The sequence below is a fragment of the Cebus imitator genome, unplaced genomic scaffold, assembly GCF_001604975.1.
Source record: "Cebus imitator isolate Cc_AM_T3 unplaced genomic scaffold, Cebus_imitator-1.0 Scaffold82, whole genome shotgun sequence".
Lineage (NCBI taxonomy): Eukaryota > Metazoa > Chordata > Mammalia > Primates > Cebidae > Cebus > Cebus imitator.
In genome coordinates this window covers 9,161,216-9,181,662 of record NW_016107397.1, presented here as the reverse complement: position 1 = coordinate 9,181,662, position 20,447 = coordinate 9,161,216, and the positions used below count along the sequence as shown (strand labels likewise).

At 38.7% G+C, this 20,447-nt stretch overlaps 1 protein-coding gene across 1 annotated transcript in view; it reads left to right on the top strand.

Moving 5' to 3' along the window:
* SDK1 (sidekick cell adhesion molecule 1) overlaps nucleotides 1–20,447 on the top strand; it is a 982,297-nt gene that overhangs the window by 324,217 nt on the left and 637,633 nt on the right. Inside the window, exon 2 of the mRNA XM_017533779.2 lies at nucleotides 9,666–9,825. Within this exon, the coding sequence (XP_017389268.1) occupies nucleotides 9,666–9,825 (160 nt within the window). The remainder of the gene's footprint in view (nucleotides 1–9,665; nucleotides 9,826–20,447) is intronic.

Below are 20,447 nucleotides of genomic sequence, written 5' to 3'. Positions count from 1 at the left end.
TTTTTTTCTTCTCCCTCTCTCAGGTTGGAGTACAGTGGCCTGATCTCGGCTCACTGCAACCTTAGCCTCCTGGGTTCAAGTGATTCTCCTGCCTTAGCCTCACAGGTAGCTGGGACCATAGGCACACACCACTATGTCCAGCTAATTTTTGTGTTTTCAGTAGAGATGTGGGTCTTGCGATGTTGGCCAGACTGGTCTCGAACTCCTGACCTCAGGTGATCAGCCCATCTCAGCTTCCCAAAGTGCTGGGATTACAGGCAGGAGCCACTGTACCTGGCCTAGAGCTGGGCTTTGAACCAAGGGCTCCAAAATCCTTGCTCTAAATTTGAATCACATGTGAGTACTTCTTGAGAAACCTCTATGGTTTGTAACTTTGCTAAAATCAATAAGCTTTGGCTGAACTTAGATGTCCTTACAGGTTCTTTTCTCATGTGTAATTTCTTGATGTAAAATTAAATCTTCACTGTGTAGATATCTTTTTCATCTCGGTTTTTATGGCAGTACATATTTGTCATAAACTCACTAGCAAACGGCTAAGCAGGAGAAGGTAAATCAAATTTCTTTTCTTGGACCTTTTGGCTTTTTATTTAATCAGAGTAGAATTTTAAAGATTATTTGAAAGAATCTTTGAAAGAAATATTATGCCATATTCAAGAATTATGTTGGTTATTTCTGATGACTTTCCTCTTATTTTGGTTGGTCATACTTTTTCACTACAAACTATAGAAATGACAATTTAGTATACTTCTACTTTGAAGTAAAATATTGGAGGGCTAGAATTTTATTTCAGTTTGGAGAAACAGGGGAATTGTATTTATCCCACTGTGTCTTATTATTAATTTATATACTGAAATAGATTACCACAGTGCAAGATAAAACTGGTACATAAATATAGCCATTTATATTTCTACCATCAGCTTCAACTGTGGATTAATCTCACTGGAAGCTTGAATGGTTTCTTAGGGGAAAATATTGGAGGGGTAGGTTTACCCCAAGAGTTCCCTTAAACATGCTGTTAATTCACATTGATTTCAGAGAAAACAGAAATAATCAGTTTGACTTTCCCACTGACTGACTGCATAAGCAAACTGTTCACAGTGCTGTTCAATAGCAATCTCTGGGACCCTCCTGCTTTCTCTATTTTCATGTGCACTGACTCAAATATGGAGAGGACAGCAATGAGAAATTACTGGGAGAAAATCCCACACTTGTTAGTCAAACTTTTGAATATAAAATGATGAATTTATGGTGAGATCAAGGAATATGCAACACAAACTTTGACTTGCGTTAATTTTCCTGATTGTTTGAAATAAGATATATATTCGTTCAGTTGTAGCCACCTTTCATCCTAAAAATGCCTGATATTTATTTTACAAGACAGTAGTAGAGAGACATAAGGTGAAATACAGAGAAGTTGGGTAATTTTTTTTTTTTTAGATCCATAGACTATGATGGTACATCGAACTATATTTGAAAGTCTATCACTAGGAAGTATTTAGAAATATTTATGATAAGCTAAGAAAATGAAGACTGGGAATTTGCTGTGACAATGGAGGGAGAATTATCTAGTTTGAGAATTAATATGTACCATTTGTTTATGTTCTTTTTCTCCTTTCTCCTCCTATTCTTCCTCCTCCTGCACCACCTCCTCTGTTTCACATTTAACAACCAAAGGATTTACACGGGTGGTGACAGGAAGTGCAACCTGAACTGCCTCATCCTAACTCAGATAGAGGACTTTGTCTTAACAGTCATAGGTATCTTTTTCGTCTAATGACTTCTTTTCCTCTGGGTAGATACCCAGTAGTGTGATTGCTGGATCAAATGGTAGTTCTACTTTTAGTTCTTTAGAGAATCTCCACACTGTTTCCTGTAGTGGTTGTACTAGTTTACATTCCCAGCAGCAGTGTAAACGTGTTCCCTTTTCACCCTATCCCAGCCAACATCTATTATTTTTTTTTAAATTATGGCTATTGATTAGAGAAATGCAAATCAAAACCACAATGCCACTCCACTTTACTCCTGCAAGAGTGGTCATAATGAAAAAAAACAAAAAAAAACAAAAAAAAACAGATGTTGGTGGGGATGGAGTGAAAAGGGAACACTTTTACAGCTGGTGAGAATGTAAACTAGTACAACTGTGGAATACTTTTCAGCTATAAGAAGGAATTTAATGGGTCGGGCGCAGTGGCTCACACTTGTAATCTCAGCACTTTAGGAGGCCAGGACAGAAGAGTGGATCACGAGGTCAGGAGTTTGAGACCAGCCTGACCAATATGGTGAAACCCTGACTCTACTAAAAATCCAAAAATTAGCTGGGTGTGGTGGTGTGTGCCTGTAATCCTAGCTACTCAGGAGGCTGAGGCAGGTGAATTGCAGCCAAGATCATGCCACTGTACTCTAGCCTGGGCAACAGAGTGAGACTCTGTCACAAAAAAAAAAAAAAAAAAAAAAGAATAATGGCATTCACAGCTACCTGGATGGAGCTGGATGCCATTATTCTAAGTCAAGTAACTAGGGAATGGAAAACCAAGCATCATATGTTCTCACTCATAACTGAGACCTAAGCTATGAGGATGCAAAGGCATAAGAATGACACAATGGACTTAGGGGACTTGTGGTAATGGGTGGGAGGGGGTGAGGGATAAAAGACTACAAATTGGGTACAGTATATACTGCTTGGGTGACAGTTGCACCAAAATCTCACAAATCACCACGAAATAACTTACTCATGTAACCAAACACCACCTGTTCCCCAAAAACCTATGGAAATAAAAAAGTTAAGTCAAATTAAAAACAGTCAGTCATCGGATCCTCTTACAGTATCATACTGTGGGCCTGTTTATATTTGCATATTTAACTATAGTGGAACATATCTAGTTATATATTTAAACCTTACCCCAGAAATACACTTGAAAATAATAATTGTCTTTAAAAAGATTGATATTACTATTATGAAGAAAGTACATTGCACTGTGAGATTAAATTCTTGGCTTCAATAGGTATACATAATGAAGTGCCAGCAGTTGAAATTTGAATGACTACACTTACCAGAAAAGGATCTTCTACCCATATTTTTCAGAATAATTGTTCACAAATAATACATTATGCCCTGTGCTTTTGTTTCTCACTAGAATTTGAAAAATAAAACTTTTCGCTCATGGTAAATTCATAAGCTTGCTGCATGAAAATGTTTGAATTTGATATAAAAGAAGTTTTGAAAGGAAGATTAGTGGTTTGAACTGAAAGATTAGTCGCACTGGGAAATTCAGCTGTGGCAAAAGCAGAGTTTGGTAATAAAGGACCTGTCCCAGCTGATTGTTCCATTCACACTGGCATTCTGATCCTCTTGGCTGGACTTGCACCTGATTGATGGTGCTGATTATGATGGCTTAATACATCTCATCATCACTTTACCAGAACACGTGGATTTTGTAGGCTTCAGAGACCTCCCCCGACCCTTGTTTGTGGTACAGTTGATTCTTCCGCTACCTGGAGGTTGATTATTTCTTTATTCATCATCACTTTAAAATGGAGAAGAAAAGGGCAAATTATTAAATAGGCGATTGTTATCCTAGTTGAAGCTCTCATGGGCAGAGTCAGAACAAGAACTTGGAGTTTGAGTTTCTTGGTACATCATAGTTGATTCCTACCTGTTTTGCCATTGAAGGGTTTCAGGTGATAAGACTTAATTTTAGCTGTTGTCGAACAGCACGAAAATCCATGGCAAGACTCCCTTATTCATGTTAGGGAAGCCGAGAGAGGAGGCTCTGCCTCCACACTTAGGCTCCAGCTGCTGCCCTTGGGAATGATTTTTCCTCTGCAGATAGATGGGTCATGGTCCCTTTCTAGATGAGTAGAAGATTATTCTCACATTGGAAAGGTACCATTCATTAAGTACATTTACATTGAATCTGAAAACCTTAAAAGTTTACTTAGGGAAGTGCCACTTCCTCATAAAATTATGATGTTGTAGAAGCCTTCCTTTTTCTCTACAGCCTCCCCAGAATCTCTTTATTTTCTGATTTTTAAATTACAGTCATTCTAACTGGTATCTCATTGTGGTTTTGATTTGCATTTCTCTAATGGTTGAGGGTAAATTAGTTCAGCCATCGTGGAAGACAATGTGATAATTCCTCAAAGACCTAAAGACAGAAATACCATTCGACCCAGCAATCCCATTACTGGATATCTACCCAGAGGAATAGAGATTATTCTATTATAAAGACACATGTATGCGTATGTTCCCAATGGCAATGACATGGAATCAACCCAAATACCCATCAGTGCTAGACTGGATAAAGCAAATGTGGTACATATACACCATGGAATACTGTGCAGATCATGTACTTTGCCAGGGACATGGATCATGCCAGTTGGAGGCTATCATCCTTAGCAAACTAATACAGGAACAGAAAACCAAATACCACATGTTTTCTCTTATGAGTGGGAGCTAAATGAGGAGAACACATGGACACAGAGAGGGGGAAGACACACACTGGGCCTATTGGAGCATCGTGGGTGAGAGGAGGGAGAGGATCAGGAAGAATAGCTAATGGATGCTCGGCCTAACACCTGGGTGATGAAATAATCTGTACAACAAACCCCTATGACACATGCTTACCTATGTAACAAACCTGCACATGTACCCCTGAACTTAAAAGTTAAAAATTATGATGTTGTCTTGAGAGAATATTAAGTCCATTCCTGTCCTTTGGGCAGACTTTATATTATCCAGACAAATGAGACTCTCTTTTTTCCATAAATGATTTGTGTTCTAGTTTAAAAATAGAACATTTTCTATATGAAAATGGAAATTTCACTTTTAGTAATTTATTCTAGGGGTTTTCTAATGTTCATTAGTAGAATACAGAAGTATTCTTAACATCTGCTCATTTTACTGAGGAAGGAAATGTCTATTAGTTATTATTTGAAATATACACACACCCCTCAAAGATTATTATGTGGGCCATTGGCTGTTCCCCAGGTAAAAGTTCTGTAACTTTACCTTAGAGGCAATACTATCATTTTATTTATGAATCATTTCAAAATTTTCTCTGTCCCATTTAAAGTATGTAAAGATCAAATGCTTTTGCAGGGATCTGTGCAGACTTGAATACTGATCCTTCTTTCTCTCTTTCTGTCCCCAAAGTTTTTGTTTTGTTACCTTTATGCCCTCTTTTAACTTGATGACCTACTGTAGGTATTTCAATGGTAAATAGTGCTGGGCACAGAGAAGTGCTATTCCCTGCATTGGCTAATCTATGTCAGTATGTTTGTGGTTATGATTTTAGTTTGAATGCTTAAAATTCCAGAACATCAACATATTTTCCCTCCCTTCTCCTTATAATGAATGTTAGTATCTGTGCTAACCATAATTTTATGGTCATTTAGATCTCAAGATACTTGCTTGCCAACTGTATGAAACCATTCTTTATGAGCATTTTTTTCCCCTATTAGAGCATAGTACCCAGCATTATAATTTGTACATAGTATAGGCATGTTTGGTTAACTATAAAGTCTATGAAAAATTGAAGTATCGTTTAAATTCAAAACCATTGTATATTAAATTGATGATGCTCTATCAATTGCAAAACTAAATTCAAATTTTCGAGCTTCTGTCTTGAAGGTTTTCCCTTTCAAAAAGATGTATTTTTTATGACTCATTCGTGTAGGACACTGGAACCATATGAAGTGGCATTTCTTTTTCTATTGTTAAACAGAGTGCAAATGGCAAGACATTAATAAAGCCTGTAGCTCAGTAAATCCCACAGGATCAAAGCTATCTCCATTGAAGTTCAGCTTTATTAGACTGTTTGGGTCATAAGAGCAGATGATTTTAGCTGAATTACATAGCAAAAAGGGAAATTGGACACAGGCTGACAATCAAATTTAGAATGCACTTGAAATATAGCTTAGTGCATGTTGGACGCAGCAGAAGGAGGTGGATCTCTTGGAAAAGTACAAGGCTTGACTACTGACTTTGAGTTACGTATGCTATCATAGCATCTAACACTTTATTATTTATATTCCTGCATCAGACCTAGATCGTAAACTCTTAAGGGACAGCGACTGTGTCTTACTCTTTGTATTCCCAATGCTGATTTCAGAGGCTAGTACATAGAATCAGTGCATGTTTATTGAACAGGAAGTTGTACAAGCCAGAGACCTAAGAATCCTACTTCACATCTCCCTCTCCTTCACATCCATAACCAATCTATCACTGAATCTTTTTTTTTTTTTTAACCAAGTAACTATTGTTTTAAAGCCACTCATTTCTCTTCATCTCCTCCACCGCAGTTCCCACTATCACCTTGGCCCAATCCACTGTCAACTTTTAGGGCATTTTACCTGGATCATTGCAATGGTCTCCAGACTGGTGTTCTCCTACTACTCTACTACCTCTTTAATTCTTTCTTATGTTACCGCCAGAATGTTCTTTTAACAACACAACCACACCACCCCTTCAAAGGCTTTTTGCTGTCCTTTTTATTTTGAGACAGAGTCTTGCTCTGTCACCCAGGCTGGAGTGCAGTGGCACAATCACTACAACCTTGACTTCCTAGATTCGAGTAATCCCTTCACTTCAGCCTCCTGAGTAGTTGGGACTGCATACCGTCACATTGGCCAATTTTTAAAAAACTTTTTATGAAGATGGGATCTCACTGTGTTGCCCAGGCTGGTCTTGAACTCTGGAGCTCTAGCAATCCTCCTGCCTCAGCCTCCCAAAGTGCTGGGATTATAGGTATGAGCCACCACAACTGGCTGTCCTTTTGTAATAATAGCTAATCATCATTATCATCATCATAATCATTATCATATTGACAGTACTTTCTAAAACGTTATAAATAGGGTGATCACATAAGTTGTTAATACTCAAACACTTTTGAATGCAAAGTGGGCACCATGAATAATCATGCAAGGATGATATGGGAATCAGAATGAGTGCTTGCCCTACCTGCAGGGCCCTGTACTACCTGGCCCCTGCTCATCCCCCTTCCATTCACATTCTTTGCACCTGCAACAAGGCTTGTAGTTCAGCCCTTTCTACTTCCCAAGGCTACTCACCATGTTTGTTTCTACCAGAGGGCCTGTTTAGGTATTTTGACTGCTACTGACGTATTTGTTCTCAGCCCCTACATTTCATCTCATTGATTAGGTTAAAGCTCTACTGTAAGTTCTTGTCATGCTCATAGATGAAATTTAACATTTATTTATTTGAATGAATGAATAAATACTAGTAAGAGGCTGGTAATATTGTATTACCAATATACTGATTATTATGGATTATAGTGATCAAATGACAAAATAACCTATATATTTATATTTAAATTATATATATTTAGTTTATATGCTGTAGTTTAATGTGTAACTACAGTCTCAATGTTAACATGTCTAATATGCTATTTGTGTTTATTAAATATACATTAATTTATAAGAACAGCTTAGTGTCACAAATAAATTATCAAAAATTTAAAGTTCGGTATGAATTCTTGAAAAGAAGTGTTCCTTATTGAGAAATATGTGATATTTGGACTCAAAATACATAGAATTGGTGGGTTCTAGAGCTAGATGGCCTGGGTTTAAATCATGATTTCCCTACCTACTGGCCAGGTAGTATTGAACAAGTTATTTAACTTCTTCATGCTTCTGTTTATTCATCCATGAAACGGGTATAGTGATGATGTCTATTTTGTAGGGCTTTTGTGAGAAATAAGTTAATTTATATAAGACATTTAGAATGGTTTCTAGCACATAGTAAATAACAAATACTAGCTATTGCTGATATTTGTATTATATTTATTCATTCAATAAATATTTATTAAATGTCTCCTTAGTTCCTGGCGTTGTTCTAGGTGCAAGGAACTCAGAAGTGATCAAGGCTGATGTACTTCAGAGTAACCTACGAACACTTGAATTTCAGAATCTGATAAGCATTGTGAATGGAATAAACATAATGACTTGTCATGGCTTATTGTGTGGGAGGAGCTCTAGTTAACCTGAAGGATGAGAAAAGATCAGCATGCACAGAGCATCCTGAGTGGAGGAAAGACCAAGTGTGAAGGCCCCACAGGAGGGGTATTAGTTCGTTTTCTGCTGCTGTAATAGACTGGGTGCTTCCTAAATGATCGAAGTGTATTTGACTCATGGTTCTAGAAGCCGGGGAGTTCAACAACATGGCAGTGCTTCTGGGGAAGCCCTTTGTACTATATCATCCTGTCATGGAAGTCAGAAGGGCAAGGGAGTGCATGAGACAGAGAGAACATGGGGGCCAACTTATTCTTTTTTTAGGATCCCACTGCCTTGATAACTAACCCGCTCCAACAATATCAGCATTAATCCATTCCTGAAGGTAGAGCCCTCATGACCTAATCATATCTTCAAGGTCCCACCTCTTATTACTATTATAATGGCTGTCACATTTCAATATGAGTTTCGTATGGGACATTCAGGCCATAACACTAGAAAAGAGCTTGGCTTGGGTTTAAATGTGAAAGGGGTGAAGTGTGCCTGGAGTGCTCTGTGTGAGCAGAGAGGGCAGGAGGGCTGAATGAATGTTAGACAGAAAGTAGATTATGCAGGTGGATCTTGGGGACTTTTGTAGAAAAATGAGGAGTCATATAATTCTGTTTATTTTGCTGATGAAGAAACAAACCTGTATGTCCCGTTCAGGATCATGTAGCTAATTAGTGATGCTAAAGCTAGAAGCCATGTGTGCTGCATCCATATTAAAAAGAAAATATTATTGAAGCAGATCTACAAAAAGTTAACAAGTCATATCTAGTATTCTGTACATTTTCACAAAGTAAATATACCTTTGTAACCATATCAGGAAACAAATTTTGACCTGCTTTCCATAAGCCATTCCATTACCTTCACCCTCGTTGCTATCCCATCCCTCAGTGGTAACCCTTCACCTTAACCTCTAACACCATAGATTAGTTTTATCTGGTTCTGAATTTTTATGAGCTTTTGAATAGTAGCACATGCTATAAACTCTTTTGAAAATTCTGTCTGGCTTCTTTCACTTGACATGACGTATGTGAGATTTACCCATGTTGCTGTGTGTAGCAATCGTTGGTCCATTCTCGCTGCTGTGCGCTGTTCCATTATGTGAATATACCACCAGTTTCTCATGTTGTATCCCATTGAAAGTCACCAAAAGAGACCATTTTCACATGGGTATGAAAGGAAAGCTAGATTGTGATTCGTGTCACTTATGTATGTATGTTACTCTTGCTTATCTTTTTTTTTTTAAACCAATTGAAGGTTATACAAGGAAACTTCTCTTTTATAGCCTAATACGCTTGATTGTTATCTTGCAAATAGATTGCCTAGTTAAAACCTAAGGCTTGTATGTACAGGGATTGCCCCATACGCCCCTTTGATAAGCTATTAATCATAAGTGGAAAGAACTTAGAGGAACCTGTCAGATGCTTTCAAATGTGGGTATCACTGAGCTTTCAGCTTTTTGAAATATTATCTGGGGTATTGCTTGTTTCTAGGGGGTAAAGGATTATTTGCTTTTTAATTGGGCCAAATAGTCATCACCTTCATTTTAATATTAGATTTGTTTAAATAATTGATTTATTAATTAGATGAGTGCCACTTTCATGTGTACTTCAGTTTTTTTTTTTTTTTTTTTTTTTTTTTTAATATTTTAGATGATGTTGCTCCATATTTTAAAACGGAGCCAGGCCTACCACAGATCCACCTGGAAGGGAACCGCCTTGTTCTTACCTGCCTTGCTGAAGGGAGCTGGCCTTTGGAGTTCAAGTGGATGCGTGATGACAGTGAGCTCACCACCTACAGCAGCGAATATAAGTAATTGATTACTTGAAAATAAGATCCCATTTCGGTTGATATGTTTGGAATACTTGCCTTATTGGCCATAATAGCACAATGAGTGCAAATACTGGATTGAATTTCTAATGCATTAAAAATTAAAGGAATAGATTTGAATATGTAATTAGAATGTGATTTACTGTTCTCATATAGGTTGTGTTTATACCTAGGAAGTCTATCATTATGTTTGTAAAAGTAAGCCCGTTAGTGAAATAATCAGGCAACAAAATGCTATCGTTACAGAGCAATGCCAATAGCAGCTTTAGTATGATGCATTTACTTTCCAAGGACAACAGCCCCACCCACAAGTATTGTTTCTATCTAGGGGGCACAAATGTTTAAACAGAACTGTAGTTTGCTAGCTTCTGGAGCTCTGAGTAGTCAGCAAAAATCTTTCCTAGCTGTTTTCAAGTGAAGATAGGAATGGATGGAATCATGGAGAATGGGCATAAGTACATCCTTTTTATTCAGCAGCAAAAACCAGTAGATATTGAAGTCCTGCCATGTGCCTGGCACTGTGCCAGTTACCAGGGATCTGATGCACACGGGGTGGACGTGATGTGGGGATGGAGGGGCTGAACCTGGGGCAGAGCCTGAGATCAGGATAAGACTGAGGTGTGGATTCACCTGGAAGCAGCAGCACTGCTTTTGTAGCCTCGGGGTCTTACCACACCACAGAGCTTTTCAGGGCTATGCTTTGTGAGGATGATAATGTTATTTGCTGCAGTTCTGTGCAGGATGGACAACTAGCAGTGCCAGAAAAGTCCAGGAGGCTCCAACATCAGCAGAATCAGTGAGGCCATGCTCTTCCTCAGATGAAATAAGAAAGAATTAGCCATATGGATGCATTTTAAGTGGAATAATAAGCTTCTCAAAATGGGGAATAGCCGACCCACTCACTCTCTTTACCTCTGAGGTTGTGATATGGTGGTCTGGGGAACCACAGTTAGCCTGCCTAGAATGTATGTCTGTGTGTCAGTTGTGTGTGTGGGTATTTTAAAAATCATTTAAAAATATATTGGGAATGCTTGCAGCATATTTTTAAACTGACTGCCAACATTTGACAGTTGTAAGATTTTCTGTAAAAACCTTGCTTCTCAGCCTCTGTAAACCAGTCAGAAGGCCTGGCTGCCTGGTCTGCAGCCCCACACAGGAGCAGGCAGCTGAGCAGAGCTGCCCCCAGCAAAGGCCTGGACACTCCCTGGTTCTCCTTGGTGCTCTCTGACACCCCCCTCCCTTGTAACATGTCACTTGCTCTGCCCATTCCCATCGTCCTCCTACCCTTTAGACAAGAGAGTTTGTGACTGCTTACGTTATTGGGCCTACCCTGTCAGAGGATCTACACTGGGGAGAAGTTTATCATAGCAGATCATAGCATGTTGAACTCAAACAGGCCTGAATCCCAAGACTGGTAGAATCCAGCTCCACTGCATCTGAGCAGTGGTGTTATAACTTCAGGCGGTGGCCAGCCAGCCCATAAGTGTAAAGAGAGTACTGTACACATTTGCAAAATGGGAATGATCCCTTCTCATTTGGGATGTTGTGAGCATTAAAGCTCTAATGAATATAGCACAGCATGTTTTCTGGCATGTAAGCAATGTTTTAAAAATTGTAGGCAGCATTATATATTATTACCATGTGATACTGTAAGGCCTGGTTTGTTAGAAGGGGTGTAAGACAGCAAAAACAAAATAGAATTGAGAACCATGCATGAGTAGTAGATGAGGACAGATGACTGGAGCTCATGTTCTTGCCATTCAACTTATCGATGTGACTTTGGACAAGTTATCTAACCATATTGATCTTTTTCCATCTGTAAAATGCGTAAAATAAAGCCCACCTCCCCCTCATGTTTATGTGGGTTCTCATAAAAATTAAATTACACAGTGCTTTGTGTGCCTCAGAAAGAAAGGAATGGGGTTTCAAAGAACCCAAATTGTTCTTCCCAATAAGAAGTGTGTGTGATTGGATAATGTGTAACAGTGGCCTGGCAGCCAGGCTACACGCCTTAGATGATGGGAAAGGAATTGTTTCCTAGATCTTCAGTTCCCACATAGATGTTTTCTGAAACTGAATTTCCCAAGAACATGCCTTTGTATAGGCACCAACCCATTTCTCTTTTCCGACTACCTGCAATAGTGATTTCTCCTCCATCAGAGAAGAAAGCACACCTCTCCCTTATCTGAGTCTTTCTGTGGAACTCTCTCTTGAGGGTGTGAGAATAAGAAAAAATAATATCAAAGTTCAAACTATTAAAGAATTCTTTTCATTTTTAAATGTATAATATGGATCTAAAAGTATTATTTGCCTTTTGCTGAAAAGGCAGAGTGTCCCCAACTTATGGTTCAACTCAACAATTTTTTGACTTGATGTAGGTGAGAAACCATTTTGTTTTTTACTTTAAGTATAGGATTTAGTAAGTCATATGAGATATTCGATACTTTATTATAAAGTAGGCTTTGTGTTAGATGATTTTGCCCATTTGTAGGCTAATGTAAGTGTTCGGAGCATGCTTAATGTAGGCGAGGCTAAGCCATGATTTCTGTGAGAGTAGGTACGTTCAATGCATTTTTGACCTAGGATATTTTTAATGTATGATAGGTTAATTGAGACATAATACCTTCATAAGGTAAGTATCATCTCGATTTAAAACAACTATTTAGGCCTGGCATAGTGGTTCACACCTGTAATCCCAGCACTTTGGGAGGCTGAGGCGGGTGGATCATTTGAGGTTAGGAGTTCAAGACCAGCCTGGCCATCATGGTGAAATCCCATTTCTACTAAAAATACAAAAATTAGCTGGGCGCGGTGGTACATGCCTGCAATCCCAGCTACTCGGGAGGCTGAGGCAGGAGAATCACTTGAGCCTGGAAGGCGGAGGTTGCAGTGAGCCAAGATCATGCCACTGCACTCCAGCCTGGGTGACAGAGTGAGACTCTGTCTCCAAAATTGAATTTAAAAAATTGTGTAATGGTTTTATTTTAAATGCCAAAATGTACAATATGCTATTATATGCAGTCTTTCAAATTTATGATGAAACAATTTTCAGTCAACTTAAAACTACAGGAAGAGGTGGAACTCTATTTGCATGGCTTCTTCCCCTTGCAAATCTATTTGTTCATTGGAAACATACAAGAAGACAAAACATTGTTGGTCGTATTGAAGCAAGATTGAAGGAGTGACTCATTGCATATGGACAGTTAAAATAAGCTAGGTGCTTCACTACTGTGACATGGGAAACATAAGAAATCGGTGATTCTAAAGCAAGTATTGTTTGAAGTGGATGTCATAAATTATACTATATTCAATGAGGGCCTCAGACATTGAGATGGATTTTCAGAAATCCATCATATTTTGCTATTTTTTTTTAAGATTTAAAACCTGTCTAAAAATCTCATGCTGTTTTTTCAAAGTACTCTTTCATCTAATTCCTTCCAATAAGCACCTTTAGTTATCATGTTAGCCTTCATGAGACCTTTCTAAGTTTCAGATGAAAAAAAACATGGATACTTTATGAAAATGATAACTGTTTCCTGCCTTAACAGGGCTTTTATTTTTCTCCACTTTGGTGTCAGTTGTGAAAATGCTCACCCTATAAAGAACAAATACTATATGTCTATTTTTTCTAGCTATGACTTAAAATAGCATTTTCTTTGCTGTGTGCATTAAACACTGCACAGTGAATTTCAAATGTTATATTTCTTTCCTTTTTTTGAGGCAGAATCTTGCTCTGTCTCCCAGGCTGGAGTACAGTGGTGTGATTTCGACTCATTGCAACCTCCATCTCCTAGGCTTAAGTGATTCTTCTGCCTCAGCCTCCCAGGCAGCTGGGATTACAGGCATGCGTCAGTAAGCCTGGCTAATTTTCGTATTTTTAGTGGAGAGGGTATTTCACCATGTTGGCCAGGCTGGTCTTGAACTCCTGACCTCAAATGATCTGCCTGTCTTGGCCTCCCAAAGTCCTGGGATTGTAGGCATGAGACACTGTGCCTGGCCTCAAATGTTATATTTCATATTAATGCTCATGTCTACGTGTCTAATGTTTACATGCCTACATTTAGGCACAGGTGACTATATTGGCAAGTTGATGGTAGTTCAGCAATTAAACGAAGTTTGCATCGATGTCTTAGGTGGATTTGTATTCTTTTCAGAAAGCATTTGCTCTAAATTATTTTCTACTTTGGGATTTAAAAAAAGTCTGTTGTAATTACATTCAAGATACACATACACATAAGCCAAGTATTTCTTAATGCTAGGCACAATATTTATTATTGTAACAGAAAGAATAATTGTATGCTCTAAACTCCTAAAAATTTTATAGTTTTCTTATGTAACCTGCCTCTGTGGTTCAATTTCAATGACAGCATAAAAATAGAAATTTGATGGATGTTTATTCTTGCTTTGTTACAGGGAAAATAGGAATGGTTAAGGGAAAAGTTAGTTTTTTCTTTTGTTTTATAAAAAGGCAAACACATTTCACAGTATCAATAAAAATTATGAAATATCTGGGAATAAGTTTTATAAGAAATGAGTAGAACCCACATGGAAAGTTTGTAATGAGATATAAAAGAAGATCCTTATGTAGGAAACCCAAATGCTGTAAAAATTACAATTCCTCTGAAACCATCATAGAATTTTAGCCTAACATCAGTAGGGTTTTTAAGAAACCTAATATCAATAGCTTATTTTACTTTATTGAGACCAGGTCTCACTCAGTTGCCCATGCTGGAGTACAGTGTCATGATCATGGCTTACTTCAGACTTAGCCTCCTGGGCTCAATCAGGCTTCCTGCCTCAGTGTCTCAAGTAACTGGCACTACAGGAGCCACCACCACACCTGGCTAAGTTTTGTAATTTTAGGGTTTTGCTGTGTTGCCTCGGCTGATCTCAAACTCCTGGCCTCAAGTGATCTGCCAGCCTTGGCCTCCCAAAGTACTGGAATTACAGGTGTAAGCCACTGCACCTGGATATTTTAATAAAAATGCCAGTGGGATTTTCTAGGGAAGTAACTTGACTGATTAAGTTTTTCTAAAGCTCATCTGGAAATATAAACAGAAGAATACCAACAAATTTTCAAAACCTTAAGTGAAAAATGGGGAGACATTTTTTTCTAGGAGTTATAATTAAGTAACATTAATGGTATAAAAATTTTAAAAAATATGCCAGAGGAGCATTTTGAGCCAGACCATTATATTTATAAAAAAAAATATCATCAAATGAGCTCGCAAACCAATGCTAAAAAATGATTTTTTGGAAACAACATTCAAAACAAATCCTCATCAAACATCAAAATAATTTCAGATACATTGAAGAATTAAATATAAAAAAATAAAGGGAATTTTTGAATGATCTCAGACTATACAAGGACAAAGTGTAAAATCATTGAGAAAATTCACCAGCAACAGATCACAGATAAATTTACAAAATATTTACAAGTTTTGTGTAAAATATACAACATTTTTATATGTCCATATGCTTAAATAATCCTTACAAGTTAAAAGGCAAGCAATAAACTGGGACAATATTTGCAATGAATCAGACAGTTCTGTGTTTAATAACCTGTTGGGATGTTCTGGTGATAGTGGCAGAAACAAAGCTTGCCTCTCTTTCTTCCTTTGTGAATGTCATCCGAGGTAGCAAGTGTAAAAGCAGGGGAATGAAGCAGGGAGGAAGGAAGCACCAGTGCAGGGATGCCATATCATATTGGCAATCACTGTAAGTGGCTGGAGCTCAATCTTTTTTGGAACTTCTATGGAGTCTTATGAAATGCATCTCAAAAGTGCCCACCCTAGAGGGTAAAAGAGGAAAATATTGATCAGCTCCTGTACTTGACTGATAAATGTGGGCCCCATGGTTATTAGCCTTTCATTTCTAATTAGCTCAAGCATTATTATGCAACTAAACCTCCTAGCTGTGGTGCCAGAAAATCCCCAAGACAGGAAGTGAGAAATATGAGGCATGGGTTGAGGCAAAGTGATGCCAGCTGTACCACCATAAAGCCACTCAAGGCTGCCTGGAAGTGTTGACTACAATAGCAGCTCAAGAAAAAGGTGGATCCAACAGGTCCCTCCCTCCCTCCCTCCCTCCTTCCCTTCCTTCTCACTCTGTCACCCAGGCTGGACTGCAGTGGTGTGATCCTAGCTCATTGCAGCCTCTAACTCCTAGGCTCAAGTGATCCTTCTGCACCAGCCTCCCTAGTAGCTGGGATCACAGGACGAGTGCCACCACATCTAGCTATTTTTCTTTTAGACACAGGGTCTTGCTATGTTGCCCAGCCTGGTATTGAACTCTTAGTCTCAAGCAGTCCTCCTGCCTTGGTTTCCCAAAGTTCTGGGACTGCAGGTGTGAGCCACCATTTCCAGACCGAAAGGATTTTTAAAGTGGAGCACAAGAGGATAAAATTGACACTGTTCTTTAAATGCTCAGTTTTACTTGTAATTATTATTCAGTATAAAAGTTACAAGTAAAAGTGACTTGTATATATTATAAAGTATAAATCATGAAAGAGTCCCATCTAAGAGGATAGTCAGCTATAGTTCCTAACAAGAACTTGATTCAAGAGGGTTAGTGGAACAAGCTGTTTTTCTTACTAGACCAAGTGTCAAGGCCATAATTGATATTTATTTTTTCTCCTGCCCATTCTAGGTCTGTATAACTCTCAGCCCGCTTTTCAGCTAGTCGAATTTGCTTGGTACCAGGTGGCCCAGGTCCTCATCTTAGCTTTTAGTTGCCTTGCTTTTATTGGGCACTGGATACTCTAATTGCAACTAGGCTTGCAAGCACTAAGAGATACCCCAGTGACTTCTTTCCTCCTCGCCTCTGCTGTATGATACCAACCCCAGTGTTTTAGGGTAATTAGAGTCATTTACCTCCATCAGTGTAGTAACTCCTTTCTTTTTCACCAGCCCACCGGCACAAAGTCCACAAAGTGACTAGGATGAATTAGAGACAAACTCTCTGGGTCCCGTTTTCTTCTGTGGGAAATCTTTGCCCTGAGAACTCAGATCTCGAATCCAAAAGAGCCTAAAGTTGAGAAAAAACAAATAGATGGCCAGGATAGGGGCCAATCATATCTTGACCTCTTAGTTATGGCCACTGATTCAACACAAACACACACGTATGTATATATTTTTTTAAGACAGGATCTTGCTCTGTTGCCTAGGCTGGAGTGCAGTGCCACAATCATAGCTCACTGCAACCTCAACCTCCCGGGCTTAGTTGGTCCTCCCACCTCAACTTCCCAAGTCACTAGGAGTACAGGTGTATACCACCTGTATATGCTTATTCTTTTATTTATTTTTTTATTATTTATTTTAATTTATTTTATTGCATTTTAGGTTTTGGGGTACATGTGGAGAACATGCAAGATTGTTGCATAGGCACATATGTGGCAGTGTGATTTGCTGCCTTCCTCCCCATCACCTATATCTGGCATCTCTCCCCTTGCTATCTATCCCCAACTCCCCACCCCCCACCATTCCTCCCCTATTTCCCCCCAACAGACTCCAGTGTGTAGCGCTCCCCTCCCTGTGTCCATGTGTTCTCATTGTTCAACACCCGCCTATGAGTGAGAACATGCGGTGTTTGATCTTCTGCTCTTCTGTCAGTTTGCTGAGAATGATGGTTTCCAGGTTCATCCATGTCCCTACAAAGGACACAAACTCATCGTTTTTGATGGCTGCATAATATTCCATGGTGTATATGTGCCACATTTTCCCTGTCCAGTCTATCATCGATGGGCATTTGGGTTGGTTCCGGGTCTTTGCTATTGTGAACAGTGCTGCAATGAACATTCGTGTGCATGTGTCCTTACAGTAGTATGATTTATAATCCTTTGGATATATACCCAGTAACGGGATTGCTGGGTCATATGGAATTTCTATTTCTAGGTCCTTGAGGAATTGCCACACTGTCTTCCACAATGGTGGAATTAATTTACACTCCCACCAACAGTGTAAAAATGTTCCTATTTCTCCACATCATCTCCAGCATCTGTTGTCTCTAGATTTTTTAATGATCGGCATTCTAACTGGCGTGACGTGGCATCTCAATGTAGTTTTGATTTGCGTGTCTCTGATGACCAGTGATGATGAGCATTTTTTCATATGTTTGTTGGCTTCATGTATTTCTTCTTTTGTAAAGTATCTGTTCATACCCTTTGCCCACTTTTGAATGGGCTTGTTTTTTTCTTGTAAATCTGTTTTCGTTCTTTGTAAATTCTGGATATCAGCCCTTTGTCAGATGGGTGAGCTGCAAAAATTTTTTAGCATTCTGTTGGTTGCCATTTCACTCTAATGACTCTTTCTTTTGCCGCACAGAAGCTGTGGAGTTTGATTAGGTCCTATTTGTCTATTTTGGCTTTTGTTGCCAATGCTTTTTGTGTTTTGGTCATGAAGTCCTTGCCTACGCCTATGTCCTGAATGGTTGTGCCTTGATTTTCTTCTAGGGTTTTTATGGTGTTAGGTCTATGTTTAAGTCTTTAATCCATCTGGCGTTAATTTTAGTGTAAGGTGTCAGAAAGGGGTCCAGTTTCTGCTTTCTGCACATGGCTAGCCAGTTTTCCCAACACCATTTATTAAATAAGGAATCCTTTTCCCATTGCTTGTTTTTGTCTGGTTTCTCAAAGATCAGATGGTTGTAGATATGTTGTGTTGCCTCCGAGACCTCTGTTCTGTCCCATTGGTCTATATCTCTGTTTTGGTACCAGTACCATGCTGTTTTGATTACTGTAGCCTTGTAGTATAGTTTGAAGTCCGGTAGTGTGATGCCTGCCGCTTTGTTCTTTTTGCTTAGAGTTGACTTGGCTATGCGGGCTCTCTTTTGGTTCCATATGAAGTTTAAGGTGTTTTTTTCCAGTTTTGTGAAGAAGGTCATTGGTAGCTTGATGGGGATAGCGTTGAATCTGTAAATTACTTTGGGCAGTATGGCCATTTTCATGATATTGATTCTTCCTAACCATGAACATGGAATGTTTCTCCATCTGTTTGTGTCCTCTCTGATTTCATTGAGCAGTGGCTTGTAGTTCTTGAAGAGGTCCTTTACGTTCCTTGTTATATTCCTAGGTATTTTATTCTCTTTGTGGCAATTATGAATGGCAGTTCGTTCTTGATTTGGCTGTCTTTAAGTCTGTTATTGGTGTATAGGAATGCCTGTAATTTTTGCACATTGATTTTGTATCCTGAGACTTTGCTGAGCTTGCTTATCAGTTTCAGGAGATTTTGGGCTGAGACGATGGGGTCTTCTAGATATACAATCATGCTGTCTGCAAATAGAGACAATTTGACTTCCTCCTTTCCTATTTGAATACCCTTTATTTCTTTTTCTTGCCTGATTGCTCTGGCTACAACTTCCAGTACTATATTGAATAGGAGTGGTGAGAGAGGGCATCTTTGTCTAGTGCCAGATTTCAAGGGGAATGCTTCCAGTTTTTGCCCATTCTGTATGATATTGTCTGTTGGTTTGTCGTAAATAGCTTTTATTGTTTTGAGATATGTTCCACCAATACCTACCTTATTGAGGGGTTTTAGCATAAAGGGCTGCTGAATTTTGTCAAAGGCCTTCTCTGCATCAATTTATATAATCATGTGGTTTTTATCTTTGGTTCTGTTTATGTGGTGAATTATGTGTATAGACTTGCGTATGTTGAACCAGCCTTGCATCCCTGGGATGAAGCCTACTTGATCGTGGTGGATAAGCTTTTTGATGTGCTCTTGCAATCAGCTTGCCAGTATTTTATTGAAGATTTTTTGGTCTATGTTCATCATGGATATTGGCCTGAAGTTTTCTTTTCTTGTTGAGTCTCTGCCAGGTTTTGGTATCAGGATGATGTTGGTCTCTTAAAATGATTTGGGAAGGAATTCTCTCTTTTTGTATTGTTTGGAATAGTTTCAGAAGGAATGGTACCAGCTCCTCTTTGTATGTCTGGTAGAGGTCAGCTGTGAACCCGTCTGGCCCTGGGCTTTTTTTGGGTGGTAAGCTCTTAATTGCTGCCTCAACTTCAGACTTTGTTATGGGTCTGTTCAGAGTTTCGGCTTCTGCCTGGTTTAGGCTTGGGAGGAGGCAAGTGTCCAGGAATTTATCCATTTCTTCCAGGTTTACTAGTTTATGTGCATAGAGTTGTTTGTAATAATCTCTGATTATGGTTTTAATTTCTGTGGAATCTGTGGTGATATCCCCTTTGTTGTTTTTTATTGCATCAATTTGGTTATTCTCTCTTTTCTTTTTTATTAATATGGCTAGTGGTCTATTTTGTTGATCTTTTCAACAAACCAGCTCCTGGATTTATTGATTTTTTGAAGGGTTTTTTGTGTCTCTATCTCCTTCAGTTCTGCTCTGATCTTAGCTATTTCTTGTCTTCTGCTAGGTTTTGAGTTTTTTTGATCTTTCGCCTCTAGCTCTTTCAATTTTGATGATAGGGTATCAATTTTTGATCTCTCCTTGCTTCTCATGTGCGCACTTATTGCTATATATTTTTCTCTAAAGACTGCTTTAAATGTGTCTCAGAGATTCTGATATGTTGTGTTTTCATTCTCGTTGGTTTTGAAGAACATCTTTATTTCTGCCTTCATTTCATTGTTTATCCAGTCAACATTCAGGAGCCA